General features: G+C 48.3%; 2 protein-coding genes across 5 annotated transcripts in view; one reads left to right on the forward strand and one right to left on the reverse strand.

Annotated features, from left to right (window-relative positions):
- The window catches only part of ST3GAL3 (ST3 beta-galactoside alpha-2,3-sialyltransferase 3), a 179,707-nt gene that overhangs the window by 127,131 nt on the left and 33,420 nt on the right, over window positions 1-19,156 (forward strand). The gene's annotated exons all lie outside the window — the stretch shown is intronic.
- Window positions 544-1,043, reverse strand: LOC113937005 (NADH dehydrogenase [ubiquinone] iron-sulfur protein 5-like). The gene has a single exon (XM_035727257.1). The coding sequence runs from the start codon at window positions 981-983 to the stop codon at window positions 663-665; it is 321 nt and encodes a 106-aa protein (XP_035583150.1). The 5' UTR covers window positions 984-1,043; the 3' UTR covers window positions 544-662.

The raw sequence follows: 19,156 nt of genomic DNA on the forward strand, positions 1-19,156 counted from the left end.
CACTCTGGAGGCAGTGATGGGACAGGGGTGGGTTGGCAAGACGTTAAGGGAGGAGCAATGGAGACTGCTGGTGGAGGAAGGAGTGAAAACAGCCCCCGCTTCTGTTCCAGGCAGCTGGAGAGATGCTGGCACCACTTCCTAACCTAGAGAATGCAAGTTTGGGGGCAGCTCTTAAGTTCATTTGGGGAAATGCTGACCTTGAACTTCCAGTGGAACATCCAGTAGAAATGTAGAGCACCGGTGTCTTTTTTTTTTAAGATTTTATTTTATTTTGTTTTATTTTTTTTTAAGATTTTATTTATTTATTTGAGAGAGAGACAGAGTGAGAGAGAACACGAGCGGGGTGAGGGGCAGAGGCAGAAGCAGGCTCCCTGCTGAGCAGGGAGCCGGATGCAGGACTTGATCCCAGGACCCTGGGATCATGACCTGAGCCGAAAGCAGATGCTTAACTGACTGAGCCACCCAGGTGCCCCTGTTTTTCTTTTTTTTCTAATTTCTTTCTATTTTAAACAACATTGCTATGAACAATATTCTTTTTTTTTTTAGGATAGAGCAATCCTTTATTTTTAGACACTTTCACAAAGAGGTTTTCAGTAAATGAACTTTTCAGTGGAGAAGAGAGAACATGAAAATCAGCCTCCAGCCATCAGCAGCAGCTCTGCTCAGGGCCTAGGATCCTCCTTGCCCAAGTGGTGAGGTGGAGGTGTGTACTTCCCTTCCTTTATTAGTTTATCTCGCTGCCTCCTGACGTCACTCAGACGTTTCATCGTTTTCTGCCGAAGCAGACATTCTACGAAATCATCAAATTCTATCTTGCACTCTTTCTCTGCACGGGTACCACCGATTCCATGCGCACATTCTGTCCATTCTTTTTCAAAAGCATGGCATCGACCTGGAATCTTGTGGGGCTGCTCAGCACTTTGGATTGTCATCCGATGATCTAAGTTAAGGCCCAGCCTTTTCTGCACATCAAAGAAAGGCATGGCGTTGTGCCGCGGAGCCCTGGTCTCCTTGCTGGCCGCCGCTACTGAATGATCTGCGAGCGACGCTGCTCTGAACAATATTCTTAAAATGAGGTCTTTATGCAGTTCCTTGACAATGTCCTTATGTCTCTGACATAATAAAAGACATTTTTTTCTTGATATCACACTGATTCATTGTATATCTCCCTTTTTATCACCAGACTTCTCCACTTGAAATCTGTTTGCCTAAATTCCCTCTGACTCCTTCCACATATGTATCTTATAAGCATTTCCATGTGCTGGGCACCATGCTGGGTACTAAGAATGCAGAGTAACACATAATTCCCAACCCAGTCTAGAGGGGAAGTCAGGCATGAACACGAAATGATTATAAGATAGAGTGTGGGTGCTATGGTAGACAAAAGCATAGGATGCCTGAATATACAGAAAGGAGACACCTAATTAAATTGAGGGGGTCAGAGGAGGCTTGGATTTCTGGGTCCACTCCTCCCCTACCATTATTATTTCCAGTACTTCTCAGCCTTCGTTCTAATACTTTGCTTCTAGCACTTAAAGGTCAGAGATGATCCTCTCATGGGTTGAAAGCTTTTTTTGTTTGTTGTTTTGGCAGGAGTGGGTGTTTTAAGTGTCAGTGGGTAGGATAGGTCTTGTTAGTGGCTCCTCAAAATATGTGGTCTGCGGATCTAAAATATTTGTGGGCCCCTCGGGGCGCCTGGGTGGCTCTGTCATTGGGCATCTGCCTTGGGCTCAGTTCGTGGTCCCAGGGTCCTGGGATTGAGCCCTGCATCGGGCTCCCTGCTCAGCAGGAAGCCTGCTTCTCCCTCTCCAGCTCCCCCCTGCTTGTGTTCCCTCTCTCGCTGTGTCTCTCTCTGTCAAATAAATAAATAAAATACTTAAAAAAATATATATTCATGGGCCCCTCAAGGCCATGCCCAACCAGGGCCCAAGAGCTGTGCTTTTTTCTCGTTTCCTGACCTCCTCAAAATCACTCATTATCTGCCCCACACTCCCATATTTTCTTAACACTGTCTGTTCTCAAAGACCTCCAGGTAAGGACATGTCATGGTCCCCTTCAGCAGCCTGGGCAAAATTTCTTAGAAGTCCCTTTCCCTCCCGTATGATAAGCCTACAGGACTGGGAGGCTGTCTAACAGGAAGCACCTGGAGAAGCCATCTTTTTTGAGTGCAGTGGTCAGGGAAGGGATTTTGAAAGAAGTGGTATTTTATCCAAGTCTTAAAGATTGTATAGGAATTAGGCAATTGAGAAACGATAGGGCAGGTGTTCTAGACAGAGGGAATGCATAAACTAAGAGCATGAGGCACAGAAGGATATTCAGAGAATTGCAAATGGTTTGATATGGTTGGGGTGTAGTGTTATGTCCTAGAATGCTGGAAGAAGTCATCTAGGGCCAGATCCTGGGATACCTTACAAGTCATTCTGCAAAGATTTTTATTCTATCCCAAAGAACATGGGGAATTATTGACATGTTTTAGACAAGAGACAAGAGAATGACATGGCCAGATTTGCTATTTAGAAAGATCGCTCTGATCCTGTATGGAAAATGAATGAGAGGAGGAATCTTGTAAACATGGAGATCAGTTAGGACACTGTTGTAGTAGCTGCTAATTGGCAATCCTGTAAGGACAGAGAACAGGGACTATTTGAGGAACACTTAGGAAACAGAATCAAAGTGTCTCTTCTCTCATCCCAGAACATCTCGTATGGCATTTCTCATACCACCACCACCACTGCAGCTGATCATGACATTGTTATCTGTCTCCCCCTCCAGGACAGGGACTTCAGATCATCCCTCTTTGGGGCCAACCCTAGCACCTAAGAGTACCTGGCTTGATAAAGGTACTCAAGTAAGTGCTTAGTATGCCTATTGAATTGATTTGATAATTTGGAAGGCTAAGCAGAGAGAAGAATCTAGAATGACTCCCAAGTTTCTGGCTTCAAAAATAAGAAACATGAGGGTGCCATTCATTGAGATAGGAAACCCAAAAGAAGGGCAGTTGTTTCTCGTTTTAGATTTCTGGCCTTTGTCAGGAGGAGAGGAAAGGGCGAAGATCATGAACTTGGTTGTGGATGTGATGACTTTGAGATGCCTTGAGGATACTTGGGAGACGTAGAGCAGTCATTTGTGTGTGTGAGCGTGGAGTCCAGGAGGAGAGGTCAGGGCCAGAGATGACGCAGTGGGAGCTATTAGCATATAGATGGAGTTTTGGCAGTGGATGAGGTAGTGTTAGATGAATGTGTAGACTGGGTCCCAAACTGACTGCATACCAGCTAAATGCACCTGCAGACACACTTTGTGTGGCTGGTACAGTGTTTTCAGGTAATGTGAATGCCTTTAGGCAGTGTGTATACTCCAGCCCACCAAAATCCTGTCACTTCTTATTGTCTCACATCTAGCCCAATTCATATATTTACAGCACCTTCTTGGATCTTATAGGCATTTGAGTTTGTAATATGCAGAGGAAGAAGAAGAAAACAGAAGGACGTAACTCTGGGGAATACCAACACATAAGGGATAAATAGGGGGAAGAATGGCTCAAGAGACTGGAGGAAGTCATGAGAACAGCATTTTGTTCTCTCCAGAATTATCGAGGGCAACGTAGGCAATGTGTAATAAAACATAAAATGTGGGTTCCATTTGATCCAACAATTCCATTTCTAAATATTTAACATAAGGACATAATCATGTCTGTGCATGCAAGTTATTGTAATACGATGCTTGTTGCAGCATGTTTATAATAGCAAAAAATTGGAAACAACATAAATGTCTCTTAGTTGAGAATGATTAAGTAAATATAGTATGTATGATGAAATATTATGTAGTCATAAAAAATGATGTCAGATTATATTTGCTGTCATGACCCCACAATTTATTGTTAAATTTTTCAAAAGCAAGTTACAGAACAGTGCATATAGGATAATCCTGCTTATGTTAAGTGTCTGGTTATAGCAGGAAAAGTCTGGAAGGTTTCACATACAGTCGCAAGGACCTCCCAATAGCTAAATCTAGTAGACCTCTGTCTGCCCTCAGTGGCTTTAACCTCTCTGTGGCTTTTGACATTGTCAGCCTTTCTTGGCTCCTACTCCTTGTTGTTATTCCCTGACCTTTGTCTGATAGGCTGACAATTGGGACTGAAAAATGGCAGACTTGATCCTGGGAGAGCCTTTCAAAACTGGCAGCTTGTTTATGTCCTAGGCGCGCCCAAAGCAGGGCATTTGCTGGGCAATTCTCTGGCAAGGAGCACTTAGGGAGAGTATTTCCGTGGTCCTTAGGCTCTCTGAGTCTACATAACTCTTCTGGAATAAAACCCTTCCCAGGGTCTCCGGGTACAAGTTTCATCTCCACATCCACCTCCCAGCCCTCCAGTCAAATTGCCTGGCTGTCCCCTCTCTCCCACGCCTTCTGTTCAATCAAGGGGTTATTTTTAACAGTGTTGTGTATACCGTGCTTAAATCCTGGCAAAACACCAGAGCTTTGGAATAGACACCCGAGATGGAAATAGTATCCGACAGCCTCCCCGCTTTCTAACGTTTTTCCTTTTAAAGAGAGAAAACAAGTTATCCAAACTGTAGACAGCCCTACCAAGAAAGTCCCCAGACAGTGGCACTGAGTGACTGAACTTGCAGCCTCAGCCACAGAGGTGGGATTAAGGCTGGACCTGCCACCCACTTCAGCCCAGGGGGGCCTAGGGGGCCCAGGAAGGAGATGATTCCTGCCCTTTCCCTGGGCTTAAGGGGCTCTAGAACTCCCGAGTCTCTGAAACACGAAGATTACCTGGTCCATCCCCCATTCCCAATAGCCAGAGGCTCTTAGCCTGCAGAAACAGCCCATCCATTTCAAGATACTCAGTAACTAGAGAGTTTTAACTAAGAAAAGGCAAAATCTGCCTTTCTGTAACTTCCACCTGTGGGCCTGGTTGTGCCTGCCAGAGCCACAGAACAAATCCGATCCCTTCTATCAGCTAGTCAGAGATTTGAAGCTGGTGATTGTGTGCCCTCAGTTCTCTCCAGCCAGACAGCCGTGCTCTCGTGGGGTACTGAAGGTGATCCCAGGGTTCTGGGATCGAGCCCTGCATCGGGCTCCCTGCTCGGCGGGAAGCCTGCTTCTCCCTCTCCCACTCCCCCTGCTTGTGTTCCCTCTCTCGCTGTGTCTCTCTGTCAAATAAGTAAATAAGATCTTAAAAAAAAAAAAAAAAAAAAAAAAAGAGGCTTGAAACCTGTGGGAGGCAAGACAGGAAAAGGACCTCAGCAGCTGGAACTAGAGACAAAGTCCTTGATGAGACCTGTGTCCCTGGGGTGGAGGACCTGGGGGGAGCCACACATTTGGCTGAATTGTGAGGCAGGACCTGTGGTCAATGTGTGTGGACTCTTCCAGGCGATGTGCTTGTGAGGGAGGGAACAGGTGCGTGCAGCCGGGGAGGGTGAAGAGGGTGTCGAAAGTCTTGTACACAGTGAGGAGTGGTGGGAACACAGGAGGGAATGACGGGGTGGGTGATACCACCAGGTCCCTGAGGACAGTGAGGGGAGGGACTGGCCTTTGATTTCAAGAGGGGAGAGTGGTAGAAACATAGATGGGCTGGTAAGTGCAGTACAAGGGTGAGGGGGTTTCCTGCTGGTGGCTTTAATTTTCCCTAGAAAGCAGAGATGGGTTCCTGTGCTGCACATGAGGGCAGGGTGCTAGGATAGAGGTTTGGGATGAGTGGAAGATGCTTATGAGGCCACTGTGGAGAATGGACAACCCAGAGACCGCCAGCAGCAGAGCAGGCCACGTGGGGGGCCGGGACTGCTGTGACACCAGTTGGTGTGCTTGTGAGGGTTTCCTCCAGCTGGTTTAGTCCTCCCAAGTAGAGGGGCAGGGATTATAAAAGAGGTAACCCCAGACCAGGGGTTCATCTGTAGGAAACAGCCTTTGCTCCTGAAGTGAAGAGAAAGGTGCCCAGAGTTGGGACAGGGACAGGACTCCGGCCGCTCCAGAAGGGAGCAGCCATGGCCAGAGTGGATTGTGCCAGGCGACTAGCTGGCTGAGGATGGTTAGTTCCCAGGAACCGCCCCCCCCGCTGTGTGGGGGGCACAGCAGTGGTCTCTGGGGGACAGAACACCTGGCCTTCATGGAATGAGATGGGCAGAGTCTGGCAGGTTGTACACTGTAACATAGAGGGGCCCAGAGGAACTGTGGTGGAAAATTCTGGAGGGGGGCTGGGGAGCCAGTGAGGCAGCGTCACTGCAGGAACCTGAAAGACTAAGACGTTAGCCCAGGGGTGAGGGCTGTTGGAGCAGCGTCCATGTGTGTGCGAGAGGCTGGGGTGCTGGGTACAGCAGTCTCTGGTTGCACACGGGACTTCTGAAAGCCTCACTCAGTCTTTCTGGAGCCTTCAGCTTCCTGAGGTAAAGCAAGGTGGCTCACATCCATCCAGAGAAATCACTGTCTGGGAGCTGGGCTGCGCCTCAGGGGCTAGGGTGTCCCGGTAGGGCTGTTGGTGGTTGCTGGTAAAGCAGCTCCTGCCATCACCCCTACCTCTGACCCGGCACTCCCCGAGGGAGAGGGCGGGCATGGCTGATACCAAAACTGGGAGGGGAGGGAGGGAGGTGAAGGAATCTGAGAGTTATTGAGCAACATGGTGTGCCAGGAACTTTTCATGCTTTATCTCATTTCATCTTCGAGGTAATCCGTGAGGTGGAGGTATTAGCCCCGTTTTACATTCATTCATTCAACAAATATTCATGGAGTGCCTGCTAGGCATCAGGTGCTGCTCTGGGTGCTGGAGACACAGCAGTGAGCAAAATAAAGAGACAAACGTCCCTGCTTTCCTGGATGGAGCTCATATTCTAGTGGAAGCAGGCCAGACGCCCAAGACGTGAAATGTATAGGATGTGAGACAAGAAGAGAAATAAAGCAGGAATGGGGACTAGAAAGTTAGGGAGGGGCTGCCACTTTATTTATTTTTACTTATTTTTTTATTATGTTCAGTTAGCCACCATATAGTACATCATTAGTTTTTGATGTAGTGTTCAGTGATTCATTAGTTGCGTACAACACCCAGTGCTCATCACCATACGTGCCCTCCTTAATACGCATCACTCGGCTACTCCATCTCCCACTCCCCTTCCCTCCCCTCCCCTCTAAAATCCTCAGTTTGTTTCCTGGAGTCCATGGTTTATCTCCCTCTCTGATTTCCCCCCCTTCAGTTTTCTCTCCCTTCCCCTCTGGTTCTCCCTGCTATTCCTATGTTCCACATATGAGTGAAACCATATGATAATTGTCTTTCTCTGCCTGACTTATTTCACTTAGCATAATCCCCTTCAGTTCCATCCATGTCAATGCAAATAGTGGGTATTCATCCTTTCTGATGGCTGAGTATTATTCCATTGTATAAATGTACTACATCTTCTTTATGCATTCATCTGTTGAAGGGCATCTCGGCTCCTTCCACAGTTTGACTATTATGGACATTGCTGCTATGAACATTGGGGTGCATGTGCGCCTTCTTTTCTTTACATCTGTATCTTTGGGGTAAATACCCAGTAGTGCAATTGCTGGTCATAAGGTAGCTCTATTTTTAACTTTTTGAGGAACCTCCATATATTTTCCAGAGTGGCTGCACCAGCTTGCATTCCCACCAACAGTGTAGGAGGGTTCCCCTTTCTCCACATCCTCGCCAACATTTGTTGTTTGCTGCCTTGTTAATTTTTGCCATTCTAACTGGTGTAAGGTCGTATCTCATTGTGGTTTTGATTTGAATTTCCCTGATGGCTAGTGATGTTGAACATTTTTTCATGTATCTGTTAGCCATTTGTATGTCTTCTTTGGAGAAATGTCTGTTCATGTCTCCCACCCATTTTTTTGACTGGATTATTTGGTGTTTTTTGGGTGTTGAGTTTGAGAAGTTCTTTATAGATCTTGGATACCAGCCCTTTATCTGTACTGTTATTTGTAAATATCTTCTCCCGTTCCATGGGTTGTCTCTTAGTTTTGTTGACTATTTCCTTTGCTGTGCAGAAGCTTTTTATCTTTTTTTTTAAAAGATTTTATTTATTTATTTGAGAGATAGAGAGCATGAGAGGGAAGAGGGTCAGAGGGAGAAGCAGACTCCCCGCTGAGCAGGGAGCCCGATGTGGGACTCCATCCCGGGACTCCAGGATCATGACCTGAGCCGAAGGCAGTCGCTTAACCAACTGAGCCACCCAGGCGCCCAGAAGCTTTTTATCTTGATGAAGTCCCCAAAGTTCATTCTTGCTTTTGTTTCCTTTGCCTTTGGAGACGTGTCTTGAAAGAAGTTGCTGTGGACAGTGTCGAAGAGGTTACTGCCTGTGTTCTCCTCTCGGATTTTGATGGATTCCTGTCTCACATTGAGGTCTTTTCATCCATTTCGAGTTTATCTTCATGTATGGTGTAAGACAGTCAGTTTCATTCTTCTGTATGTAGCTGTCCTATTTTCCCAGCACCATTTGTTGAAGACACTGTCTTTTTTCCTTTGGATATCTTTTCCTGATTTGTCAAAGATTAGTTGACCATAGAGTTGAGGGTCCATTTCTGGAGTCTCTCTTCTGTTCCATTGATCTATGTGTCTGTTTTTGTGCCAAAGCATGCTGTCTTGGTGATCACAGCTTTGTAATATGGCATGAAGTCATGCAACGTGATGCCCCCAGATTTGTTTTTCTTTTTCAACATTCCCTTGGCCATCTGGGGTCTTTTCTGATTCCATACAAATTTTAGGATTGTTTGTTCCAGCTCTTTGAAAAATGCCAACAGTGGAGCGCCTGGGTGGCTCAGTTGTTAAGCGTCTGCCTTCAGTCAGGTCATGATCCCAGGGTCCTGGGATCAAGTCCTGTGCTCCCTGCTCAGCGGGAAGCTTGCTTCTCCCTCTCCAGCTCCCCGCTGCTTGTGTTCCCTCTCTCACTGTCTTTCTTTGTCAAAAAAATAAATGAAATCTTAAAAAGAAAAGAAAAATGCCAATGGCATTTTAATAGGGATGGCATTGAAAGTGTAGATTGCTCTAGGCAGCATAGACATTTTAACAGTATTTATTCTTCCAATCCATGAACATGGAATGTTTTTCCATCTTTTTGTGTCTTCCTCAATTTCTATAGTTTAGAGTATAGATCCTTTACCTCTTTGGTTAGGTTTATTCCTAGGTATCTTACGGTTTTGGGTGCTACTGTAAATGGAATCCATTCCTTAATTTCTCTTTCTACAGTTACATTGTTAGTGTTATAGAAAAGCAACTGATTTCTGTGCGCTTTTAGATAGAGGGATGGGAAAAGCCCTCCCGGGGCAGGTGACACGTAGGTTTAGGTAAAACCCTGAGGGAAGTTAGAGAGGGGCCATGCTGCTCCCCGAGGGAAGAAGGCAGCTGGTGCAGAAGCTCTGAGGTGGGATCCCAGAACAGGAGAGGGGCATCTGTTGCTGGAGTGGGAAATCAGAAGAAATGAAGTCAGAAAGTTAAGAAACGTGGGGACGTTGTAGGTCATTAGAAGGATGGAGGAGTTGGAGCAGAGGAGTAGCATAGGTTTTACAGGACCGCTCTGGCTACCTTGATGTGAACAGACTGTGGGCAGGCAGGGAGTCCAACTAGGAGACCACTGTAATCATCTTGCAGAGACATGGCGGTGGCGTGGGCCGTGGTGGAAGCAACAGAGGTGGTCAGACATTGTCGCGTCGAGATAAATTCTGAAGGTAGAGGTGACCGGTTTGCCAGCAGCTCGGATGTAGCTGTGAGAGAGAGAGAGGGAGAGAGAGAAAGAGAGGAGACGTTGCGCCTGGGCCATGAGAAGAATGAAGAAGGCACCTTTTACCAAGCTGGAGAAAGGACTGCCAGAGGAACAGGTTTTAGGGGGTGTATCGGGAACTTGAGTTTAAAGATGCAGAGTTTGAGAGAGCTCTTAGACATCCAAATGGAGGTGTCAAGGAGGCAAGAGAATATATAAGCCTGGCATTCAGGGGAGAGGTCCAGGCTATGGAAGCAGAAGAGACTGCCAAAGAAGTGAAGGTAGTTGGAGAAGAAAAGCAAGGACTGAGCCCAGGGCAAACTAACATTTAGTGCTGCAGGAGACAAGGAAGAAACAGCAAAGGAGAAAGAAACAAGCATGCCCAGTGGGATAGTAGGAAAACCAGGAAAATATGGTATTCTGGAAACCAAATTAAGAAAGTGTTTTACGAGGAACAATTAACTATGGAATATGTTGCTTGCAGGTAGGGTGCTCCTATAAGTTGTTTTCCAAACTAGGACACTTTTTTTTTTTTTTAAGAGAGGGATAGGGGGAGGAGCAGAGGGAGAGGGAGGGAGAGAATTCCAAGCAGGCTCCATGCCCAGTGCAGAGCCCGACTTGGGGCTCAACCTCACGACCCTGAGATCATGACCTGAGCTAAAATCAAGAGTCAGACACTTAACCAACTGAGCCACCCAGGCGCACCCAAACTAGGACACTTGGTAGTCACTCCAGGATAAGACACGTAATCCAAGATCGTCCCAGGAAAATCAGAATGGTGTGTGGTCACTCTACTGATAGGTCAGTAAGAATTGACTATTGGATTTAGCAACATGAAAGTAATTGGGGACCTTGAATGATGAATTTAGGGGTCATTAGAATGGATTTAGGAGAAATGGGAGGAGAGAGCTCAGAGATGGCAAGTGCAGGTCACCCTTTCAAGGTGTGTTTCTGTAGAGAGAAAGAAAGAAACGCACGGTAGCTGAATCCAGGTGGTAGTTATATAGGTGATCATTGTACTGTTCTGGAAATCCTGTTTTGTCTCCGCTCTTTCCGTGTCATGGCAAGCAAGGCCATCTGTGGTCAGTAAGGATGAGGGAGGAGGTGTCGGGGATGTGAGGAGAGACTGTGACTAGTCATCTAGGAAAATGGAAGAATGGCTGAGCTAGTAACATTTCAAGTGAGACAAACCAGTGTGCCTCTTTCTCTGGCCCGTGTCCTGAAGGTAGGAAGTAGAATTTAACCACCGTTGTGTTTTAGCTGAATGAGAGAGGAGCAAAGAAGCTGAGGGTGAATTAAGGAAGTGATTGTTACGACTGATGTGGAATTTCAGATGGGTGAGAATTGCAGTACAAACAGAAGGAGGTGAAGGACAGGAAAAAGATGATAGGATCTGTGGCTTGAAGATCTCGTGGGTTGAAGGATTGGAGTTTAGCCCCAGGAGTAGGTGAGCTATAGATACTTTAATAGGTGGAGGCCAGAGAACCAGTTTGAGTAGAGAGGGCTTTAGTTGTTAGCAATGACCCAGTCTGGGGTATGATTTAGGAGTAAATAAGTGAGGGAGGGTAGAGAATAAGATCACTGGAAGAGGGGGGGGTCAAGGCAGGCCCGCCTTGGAGTTCACCAGTTTCTAGTTTAGAAGGAAGTTCATCTGTCCTGTTCCTTACTTGGTGAGTAAGGAATGTGCTACAGCTGTTGAGACTGATGATAACTGCTTTAGGGTCTCTCTTCTGCACTTTATTTTGGACTGAGACTGAAGTCGAGGGTACAGGAGCCTGCTAAGGAAGGCAGTGCTAGATTTCACCAAATGTGGGGGGCCGGTCTGTGGCCACAGTCAAGGCCAGCAGAGATCAGAAAGGCAGCAGAGGACATTAGGGAAGGAGAACCAGTCAAGCAAAGCATCAGAACGAAGGGTCTTGCAGGGCGCCTGGGTGGCTCAGTCGTTAAGCGTCTGCCTTTGGCTCAGGTCATGATCCCAGGGTCCTGGGATCCAGCCCCGCATCGGGCTCCCTGCTCCGCGGGGAGCCTGCTTCTCCCTCTGCCTGCTACTCCCTCTCTTTGTGCTCTCTCTCTCTCTGATGAATAAATAAATAAAAATCTTAAAACAAAAGAAAAGAACTGAGGGTCTTGGCCGGGAGGTATAAGAGGTTAAATCACAGAGGCCCTTATAAGGTACCAGTAGGTAATATTAGGGATTTGAGCCCAAGTCAATGATATCAATGATAGGAAGCTTCCGAAAATCTTCCAAGGAAGAGCAGGATGGGCTGGGGCCTGCTTGTCTCCAGGACCGTTTATTCTACAGGTATTAGCAATGCCATGTCTTGGGAAGGTATCTAGAATGACTACAGCAGGTCTCCGGTCCTCCTTCCTGGTGGTTGACTGGACGGCCTGCCATGCAGAGCTGAGTGCAGCAGGACGTAGGGGAGCGCGGGATGGACGGGTGGAAAGAGGAAATTGAATGCTGCAGCTCAGTGGTTTGTGGCTGTGACAGATCCTTGCCCCATGTGCAGGGCCCATTTATTGTGGCTGGTCATTCATTTGTTCGTAGATTAACTGCAATCTACTAGGTGCTTTTCTAAGTATTAGGGATGTGGTGGTAAGTATAAGCATGATGATAAGATAGTCCGTCTCTCAGGGCACCCCTCCGCTTGTTATTCAGATGGAGGACCTCTTGGGTTTGCAGAGGCCAGGATATCTGTGTAGAGGCAAAGGATGGTGCAAGGAGTGGGAGTAGCAGCGTCTGTGTTTTACATGGCCGGAATTCTCATTGTAGGACTGTCCTCCCTGTGCATCTCGACAGGAGGATGGTGACAGGCAGGCTTCCCATTGACCGCTAGCCTGCCCATTTGGCAATTGGTCTGGTGTTGGGAGAGAGAAAATTCTGCCCGTGCAGCCTCACCCAAAGCCTCCAAAGTCAAGAGCAATGCTGGAGCCCTTGTACTAAAGAAGATAGGTAGGGTGCTTTGCTATAGGAGCAGCATGCCCAGATGGTGCCCAGAGGGACCTGCAGAGGAAATTCCAAGAGGAGTCCACATGGATGCCTTGCCCGCTCTGGGGTGGTGAAGAGGTGTGTGGGTGCAGAGGCTCAGGCTTCTGTGGCCAGCACAGCTGGTACTGCCTCCAGCTTCCCTGCAGAGATAAGCAATGGGGCCACACTCAGGCCCCAGAGGCAGTGAGCAGCCCGATGGACTGCCCCTCAGTCTGAGACTTGGGTGCTCTTTGCTGAAAAGAAGGGAAGAGGCCTAAGTTTAGGGGAAGATCATGGTGCCAGTGAGAGATCTTGGCCAAGATGTCCCAGACGCAGTTAGATAATAAGTCCTGAGCACAGGATAGAGGTCTGAATTTGAGATAAAGATTTGGCGGCCACCTGTTGGGCATAAGCGTCTGGGCGTTTGGAACTTGAACCCTCTTAAAACAGTCCTATTTTCCAGTCTTTTCTTTCCAGTCCTTCCTGGGCCTGTAAGCAGTGGTGGGATGCAGAGGAGATGGTGGTCAGCAGCAAGTGCCCTTGCGCCCCTCCCCTGGGCTGCCTTCCCCAGCCTTCTCCTCGGAGGGCAGAAGGTCTCATCTGACAGGACAGCTTCTGCTCACTCACTGTCCTGTCTCATTTCTACGCAGAGGGGGAAAATGGCTGCAGCCTTCTTGTGAGAATTTCATTTTTCTGTGGAGCTCAGAAAACAATATACCTGTGTGAGTTTCCTGTAGCTGCTATAACAACTGATTTTCTCACAGTTCTGGAAGCCAGAAATCCAAAATCCCCATCCTTGGCCCAGATCAGAGTGTCAGCAGGGCCACACTCGAGGAGATTATCTGTTGCATTGCAAGGACTTCACCCTTTACTGTGACTGAGATAGGAAGACATTGCCCATGTAGGAAGATTGATCTTTGATAGAAGAATGGACACTTCCTCAGCTTTATCACAAAGGACAGAGGAGGTGGTGGAGCAGATGCAGGTGGCTTTGTCGATTTGGTGGGAGGCAGACCTCTGATCTCACTTAGCGCATGTTTATTCAGCACCCACTATGCCAGGCACACTTCTAGGTGCCGGGGGATATAGTAGTGAACAAAATAGGCAGATCCCTAGTCCCATAGAGCTTGCATTGTCCATATTATAATAAACTGGTACACACGAGAGAGAATAAGCAAATAACAAGATAATTTTATAAGTGCTAAATGAAAGAAAGAAGAAGAGCAAGCTGAATGATAGTGGCAGGCGGAGGAACCCCCTTAAGACAAAGGAGTCAGAGAAGACCTCTCTGAGGAGGTGACATGAACAGATCTGAATGAAAACGAAGAGCCAGCTTTGGGAAGATCCAGAGTGTTTTGGAAAATTCCAGACACAGAAAAAAGTATGTTGTATTCAAGAGCTCAGACAGAAGGCTAATACAGTGTAGCAGGGTGAGTAAGGAGAAGCCTAAAATGGCATGAGATGTAGGTGAGGATTTGGCCTTGTTGCCTGTGGTTTGGTTTTATCCAGAGAGCACTGGGAAGGTCTTAAGCAGCAGAATGGCATGATATGGTTGCTAATTGAATATCCTTCTGGCCTTTCTAGAGAATGGATTGAGGGGCAGGAGTGGAAGCTGGGTGCTGACCACTGCGTAGTCAAGAAGTGATGATTTAGCCCTGGATGGAAGCAGTGGAGAGAGAGATAAGTGGATAGATTTCCAGGACATTCAGAGATTAACAGGATTTGCTGATCTACTGGATGAGAGGCAGCCAAGAAAAAGAGATGAGTCAAGAATGACTCCAAGGCGGGGGTGCCTGGGTGGCTCAGTCGTTAAGCGTCTGCCTTTGGCTCAGGTCATGATCCCAGGGTCCTGGGATCCAGCCCCGCATCGGGCTCCCTGCTCTGCGGGAAGCCTGCTTCTCCCTCTCCCACTCCCCCTGCTTGTGTTTCCTCTCTTGCTGTGTCTCTCTCTGTCAAATAAATAAATAAAATCTTTAAAAAAAAAAAAAAAAGAATGACTCCAAGGGGTACCGTCCAGTTGGCAAGATAGAAGTTTGTAAAATCGGTGATCCCCTTTGTACAATGTGCTGACCCTAGGTCAGTAGCACTAGAATGGAAAACAGGGGGATTCTTGGGTTTTTCTTGGTCAGCTGCATTGGCCTGGCCTGGCCTTCCTTCACCATCAAAGCCAAAACCACCCCCAGCTCCATGGTCCTAGGCATCATTGGTGCTCTCATCATTTCTCTGAGTTCCATTACTTTCCTATTCTGCCAACGAACCTGATACAGCAATGCCCATGATTGAGTTCATCCAGCCACTTCTCTGCCCTCTGCCTGTGGGCCGCTGAGCTGCTAATGGAGAACACAACACAACACACGCATTGGCCCCGCTGGTCCCATGGTCTCCCACCTCTGCTGAGTGCTCAGCACTGCTCAGCACTCCTTGTCCCTCTTTGGCCTATCCAAGTTTCCTTTGGACCTATCACGGTGACTGTTCCAGACCATTCATAAGTTACTGAAGTCTCCACCTTCACACCCACAGTCCCCCAGATCCCCAGGCCCAGGTATTTCCCAGAGAAGAGATTCTGTCTGCTAAGCGTTTGCTCAGGTTCCCTTCCCACCAGCCACACCTGTCAAAGTAGCCATCTTCACATCCACCCCTGTTCCCCGGGAGAAGGTACCCTGCCTCTGTGTCCCTCCCCTCCTACTCTGGATCCTGTCCCGTTCCCTCCTTGGGCCTCGTTGCCCTATCCCCTTGCCCCGTCTCTTGCCCGCCTTTCTGTTTGTCTCCTTCCAGCCCAAATACAAACACGCTCATTGCCTGCAGCCACCACTGCATTCCATCCTCTCCTTTGCCACCAAGTTTCTGTAGAAATTGTCTGAGCTCTCCTGAACACTTTCATACTTCTCTCCCTCCTCGACCCCCTGCAGTCCAGCTCTGTCCTCTCTCCATCCCCAACAATGCGCTACTCAAAGGGGCAAGTGGCTTTCGTGTGTTCCCAAAGGCAGTGTGATCAGTGAAAATATGGGCGCGAGTAGCCAATCCATGAGGTTGTTGTGAGGATGAAATCAGGTCCTGTGCACCGATCACTCAGAGCAGTGTCTAGAACATAGTAAGGGCTCTAACTGTGAACTGCTGTCATTACTGTAGTGATTATGGTGACCTTTATCAGATATTTCACGCTGCCTCTGTCTGTACTTGGCTGCTTTACCTATCATCTGCAAAAGTAGGGACTCTGAGCTGTGGATTGTCATGTTCCCAGTGACTAGTGCAGGGACTGGGATCAGCTAGGGCTTAGCACATGTTGGTGAGATGGATGGTGGGCACCAAGGACACATGGGACTTGAACTCTGGGTTAGATGGCCCCTGCGGACAGTCTGGTCATCACCCATGCTCTCACAGGGGGAGGGGTGCTTGCCTCTCAGCAGCTTCTCAGCTCACAGTTCCGCCCTGTCTGCCCGCGCCTCCTTCGTCCACACTAGGCACAGGCTGTCAGCACAGTCAGTGGGAGTCCTGTCAGCAGGAGCCCGGGCACTGCCCCCTTGAGGGCCCCTGGCTCAGCCTTTCCTCTCCTCCTTTAGCATAGGCCTCCCTGCCTGTCATACATGTCATGCATGTGGCTCCAGGCTGTCTGTGGCCACGGTCCCTAGGCAGGCCGCGGGGCAGTAGCTGGTAGAATTTCAGACTTGGGAGGGGTTTGCTGTGAAACAACAGAGACCTCGCTGGAAGCAGGGAGATCCAAGTGTCCATGAGGAGCCCCAAGAAGGCAGCCCCCAGACCTCCACAGTGGAGCAGAAATTTGGCCTGGACTGGCCTAGCAGGATCTACACTGTGGGGTCTGCCACCTGAGCTGCTCCTCCCACTTCTAGCCAGCAGGCATTTGCTGAGCACCTGCTATGTGCTCAGCCGCGTGCTTGGCGGTGTGCTCAGGGTGCCCATGGCCTGGTGGGGAGCCAGGCGATGACACTCGCGTGCAGTGAGTGCCATGAGGACAGAGTACACAGAGAACCGTAGAGACCAGAGGGGCCTCCATCAGCCCTGTGTGGCTCAGGGAGGACTCTCCCTTTTAGAAGGTAGAGATGCTGGAGTCCAGTTGAAGAATGAGCAGAAACTGAGCCTGTAAATGAGAAAGGGAAGAGAATTCCAGGCAAAGGGAATAGAGTATAAAATCATGGAGGCATTAAAGAGTCTGGCAGGTTGTAGAAACTCTAAATAGTTGGAAATGGCTAGCGCTTAGGGAAAGGGAGAAGAGAGGGACGGTGTCTGAGGCAGGTAGACAGGAGTCAGATCACATGGTCTTCATAAACCAGACTAAACAGCTTAAACTATATCCTCTAGTTAGCAGCTGCTATTGGTAGAAACCCGTATCAAACTAATTCAAACACAAAGAAAATGTATTGGTTTATGTAACTTAAGTTCAGGGGCTGAACTATCTTCAGGCCCACCTGATTATAGGACCCAAGCAGTGTCTCTCTCCCAGTGTTCTGGCTCTGTGTTCATCTCGGTTTGCCTGTTCCATGGACTGTTTTCTCTATGTAGCCATGAAGATGGCTCCAGCAGCTCAAGGCCTGGGGTCAGCCAATTTTATTAAAGGTCCAGTTAGTAGATATTTTGGTTTTGCGGGCTACAGACTATTGCTGCAACTGCTTGACTCTGCTGTCAAAGCATGAAAGCAGCCATAGACATTAGGTGAATGAATGAGCATGGCTATGTTTTAATAAAACTTTATTTATAGAAATAGGCAGCTGCTCTATGGGCTGCAGTTTGTACAAGCCCTGTTCTTTTTTTTTTTTAAGCATTTTGAAGATTTATTTATTTGAGAGAGTGTGTGTGTGCTCATGCACCCGAAAGAGAGAAAGAGAGAGAGAGCTCACATGAGTAGGGGGAGGGGCAGAGGGAAAGGGAGAAGCAGGCTCCCCACTGAGCAAGGAGCCTGCCACAGGACTCGATCCCAGGACCCCAGGATCATGACCTGAGCCGAAGGCAGCCGCTTAATTGACTGAGCCACCCCTGCTGCCCTGTACAAGCCCTCTTCTTGGCTTACATGGTCATAACAACTCACTGTCTCAGAGAAAAAGAGAGACTCCCTTATCCCCCAGTGTCCACATATTAGACCTCAGAGAAGAATTTGATTCATCCCACTTGGATCAGGTGCCTATTGTTGAGCCAATTACTGTGGTCAAGGGGTGAAGTACCGTGACTGGCCAGCCTGGGACATGCGCAGTTGCAGTGGTGGGGGTCAGCTCAGTAGGACCGCACGGAATGACGGCTAGGATGGGCTTACAGAAGAGGGTGGAAGGAATGCAGATACCCACTGCAGGGTTCCAACAGAAAAGAGCATGAACTGAGCTCCCGAAGTGACCAGTGATGATCCGGCTTGAAATCGGTCCGGACACAGCGTCAGGGCACCAGGCCGGCCCTGGTGGTGCTGATGCACACCCTGTCCTGGCCTCTTCCCTCCATACAGAGTTTGCACCTCAACTGCTTTATTTACAACAGTCAGAATGCCCTTGCCCATGCCTTCCTTCCTCACACATGGCTCCATGTCCTGGATGGGACGAGAGGGCAGATTCACTGGGAGGGGGGACCAGGCTGAGCTCGTCTGCCCCTGGTGGACACTGCTTCACTGTCTGGCCTCAGCAATACCTCACCTTGTCTTGAAGGGAATATATTCTCCTCTCTTTGCCTTTGCCTCCACTACCCTTCTCCCAGAACACCCTTCCCAGCATTCTCCCCCAGGTCATTTATTTGTCTTTCAAGGCTCAGCTCAGTTTTGTTGTCATCTCCTTCACGAAGATTCTCCTGGACCCCTAAATTGGTCTAAGACCTTTGTACCCCTACCTATTACAGAACGCACGATGTGCAGATGGATTTGATGATCATTTATTTACCTGTGTCTGCTATTTCCTCCTGAAGGGAAGGACCGGGGTTAATTTTCCTTTAGGTCCCCTGCCAGCACTCAGCACAGGGGCTGGCACTGAGGAGGCAAGTAGCTGTTGGACGGGGCTGCTTTCTCCACTCTGTCTCGTCCCACGCAGGGTATGGAGGCCAGAGCTTCGTGCCAATGCTTGGAACAGGACTCGCTGGTTGCTACCCGCTGTTTGTCCTCTCTACCTCTGCGCCACTTCTCCCTGGGCGAATGTCCACCTGCCCTATAGATTTACAATCCTTTCTCCTCCTGCTCTGCTGTGCTCTCAGGGGACACATTCAGGTGGTCAGCAAGGGAAATACGCAAGCAGCCGTCAGTTTGACAAGGCATTTGGGAAGTGCTCATCTTTCCTGCACGGATATATACCATAAGCACGGATGTATACTATTTATGGTATACATCTTTCTGGTATACCATTTATGGTATACATCTTTCTGCAGCAAGATCCCCAACAAAACCAGGTAAATTCTAGAAAGCCCATGTCCCTCTGCTTTGTCCAGCTCACCACTTCCCAGAACAGGTTTGAGGATGGTGGATGTGTGGGGTTTTGCTTTCACTCTGCTGGATGACAGT

The sequence above is a fragment of the Zalophus californianus genome, chromosome 4 (genome assembly GCF_009762305.2).
Source record: "Zalophus californianus isolate mZalCal1 chromosome 4, mZalCal1.pri.v2, whole genome shotgun sequence".
Lineage (NCBI taxonomy): Eukaryota > Metazoa > Chordata > Mammalia > Carnivora > Otariidae > Zalophus > Zalophus californianus.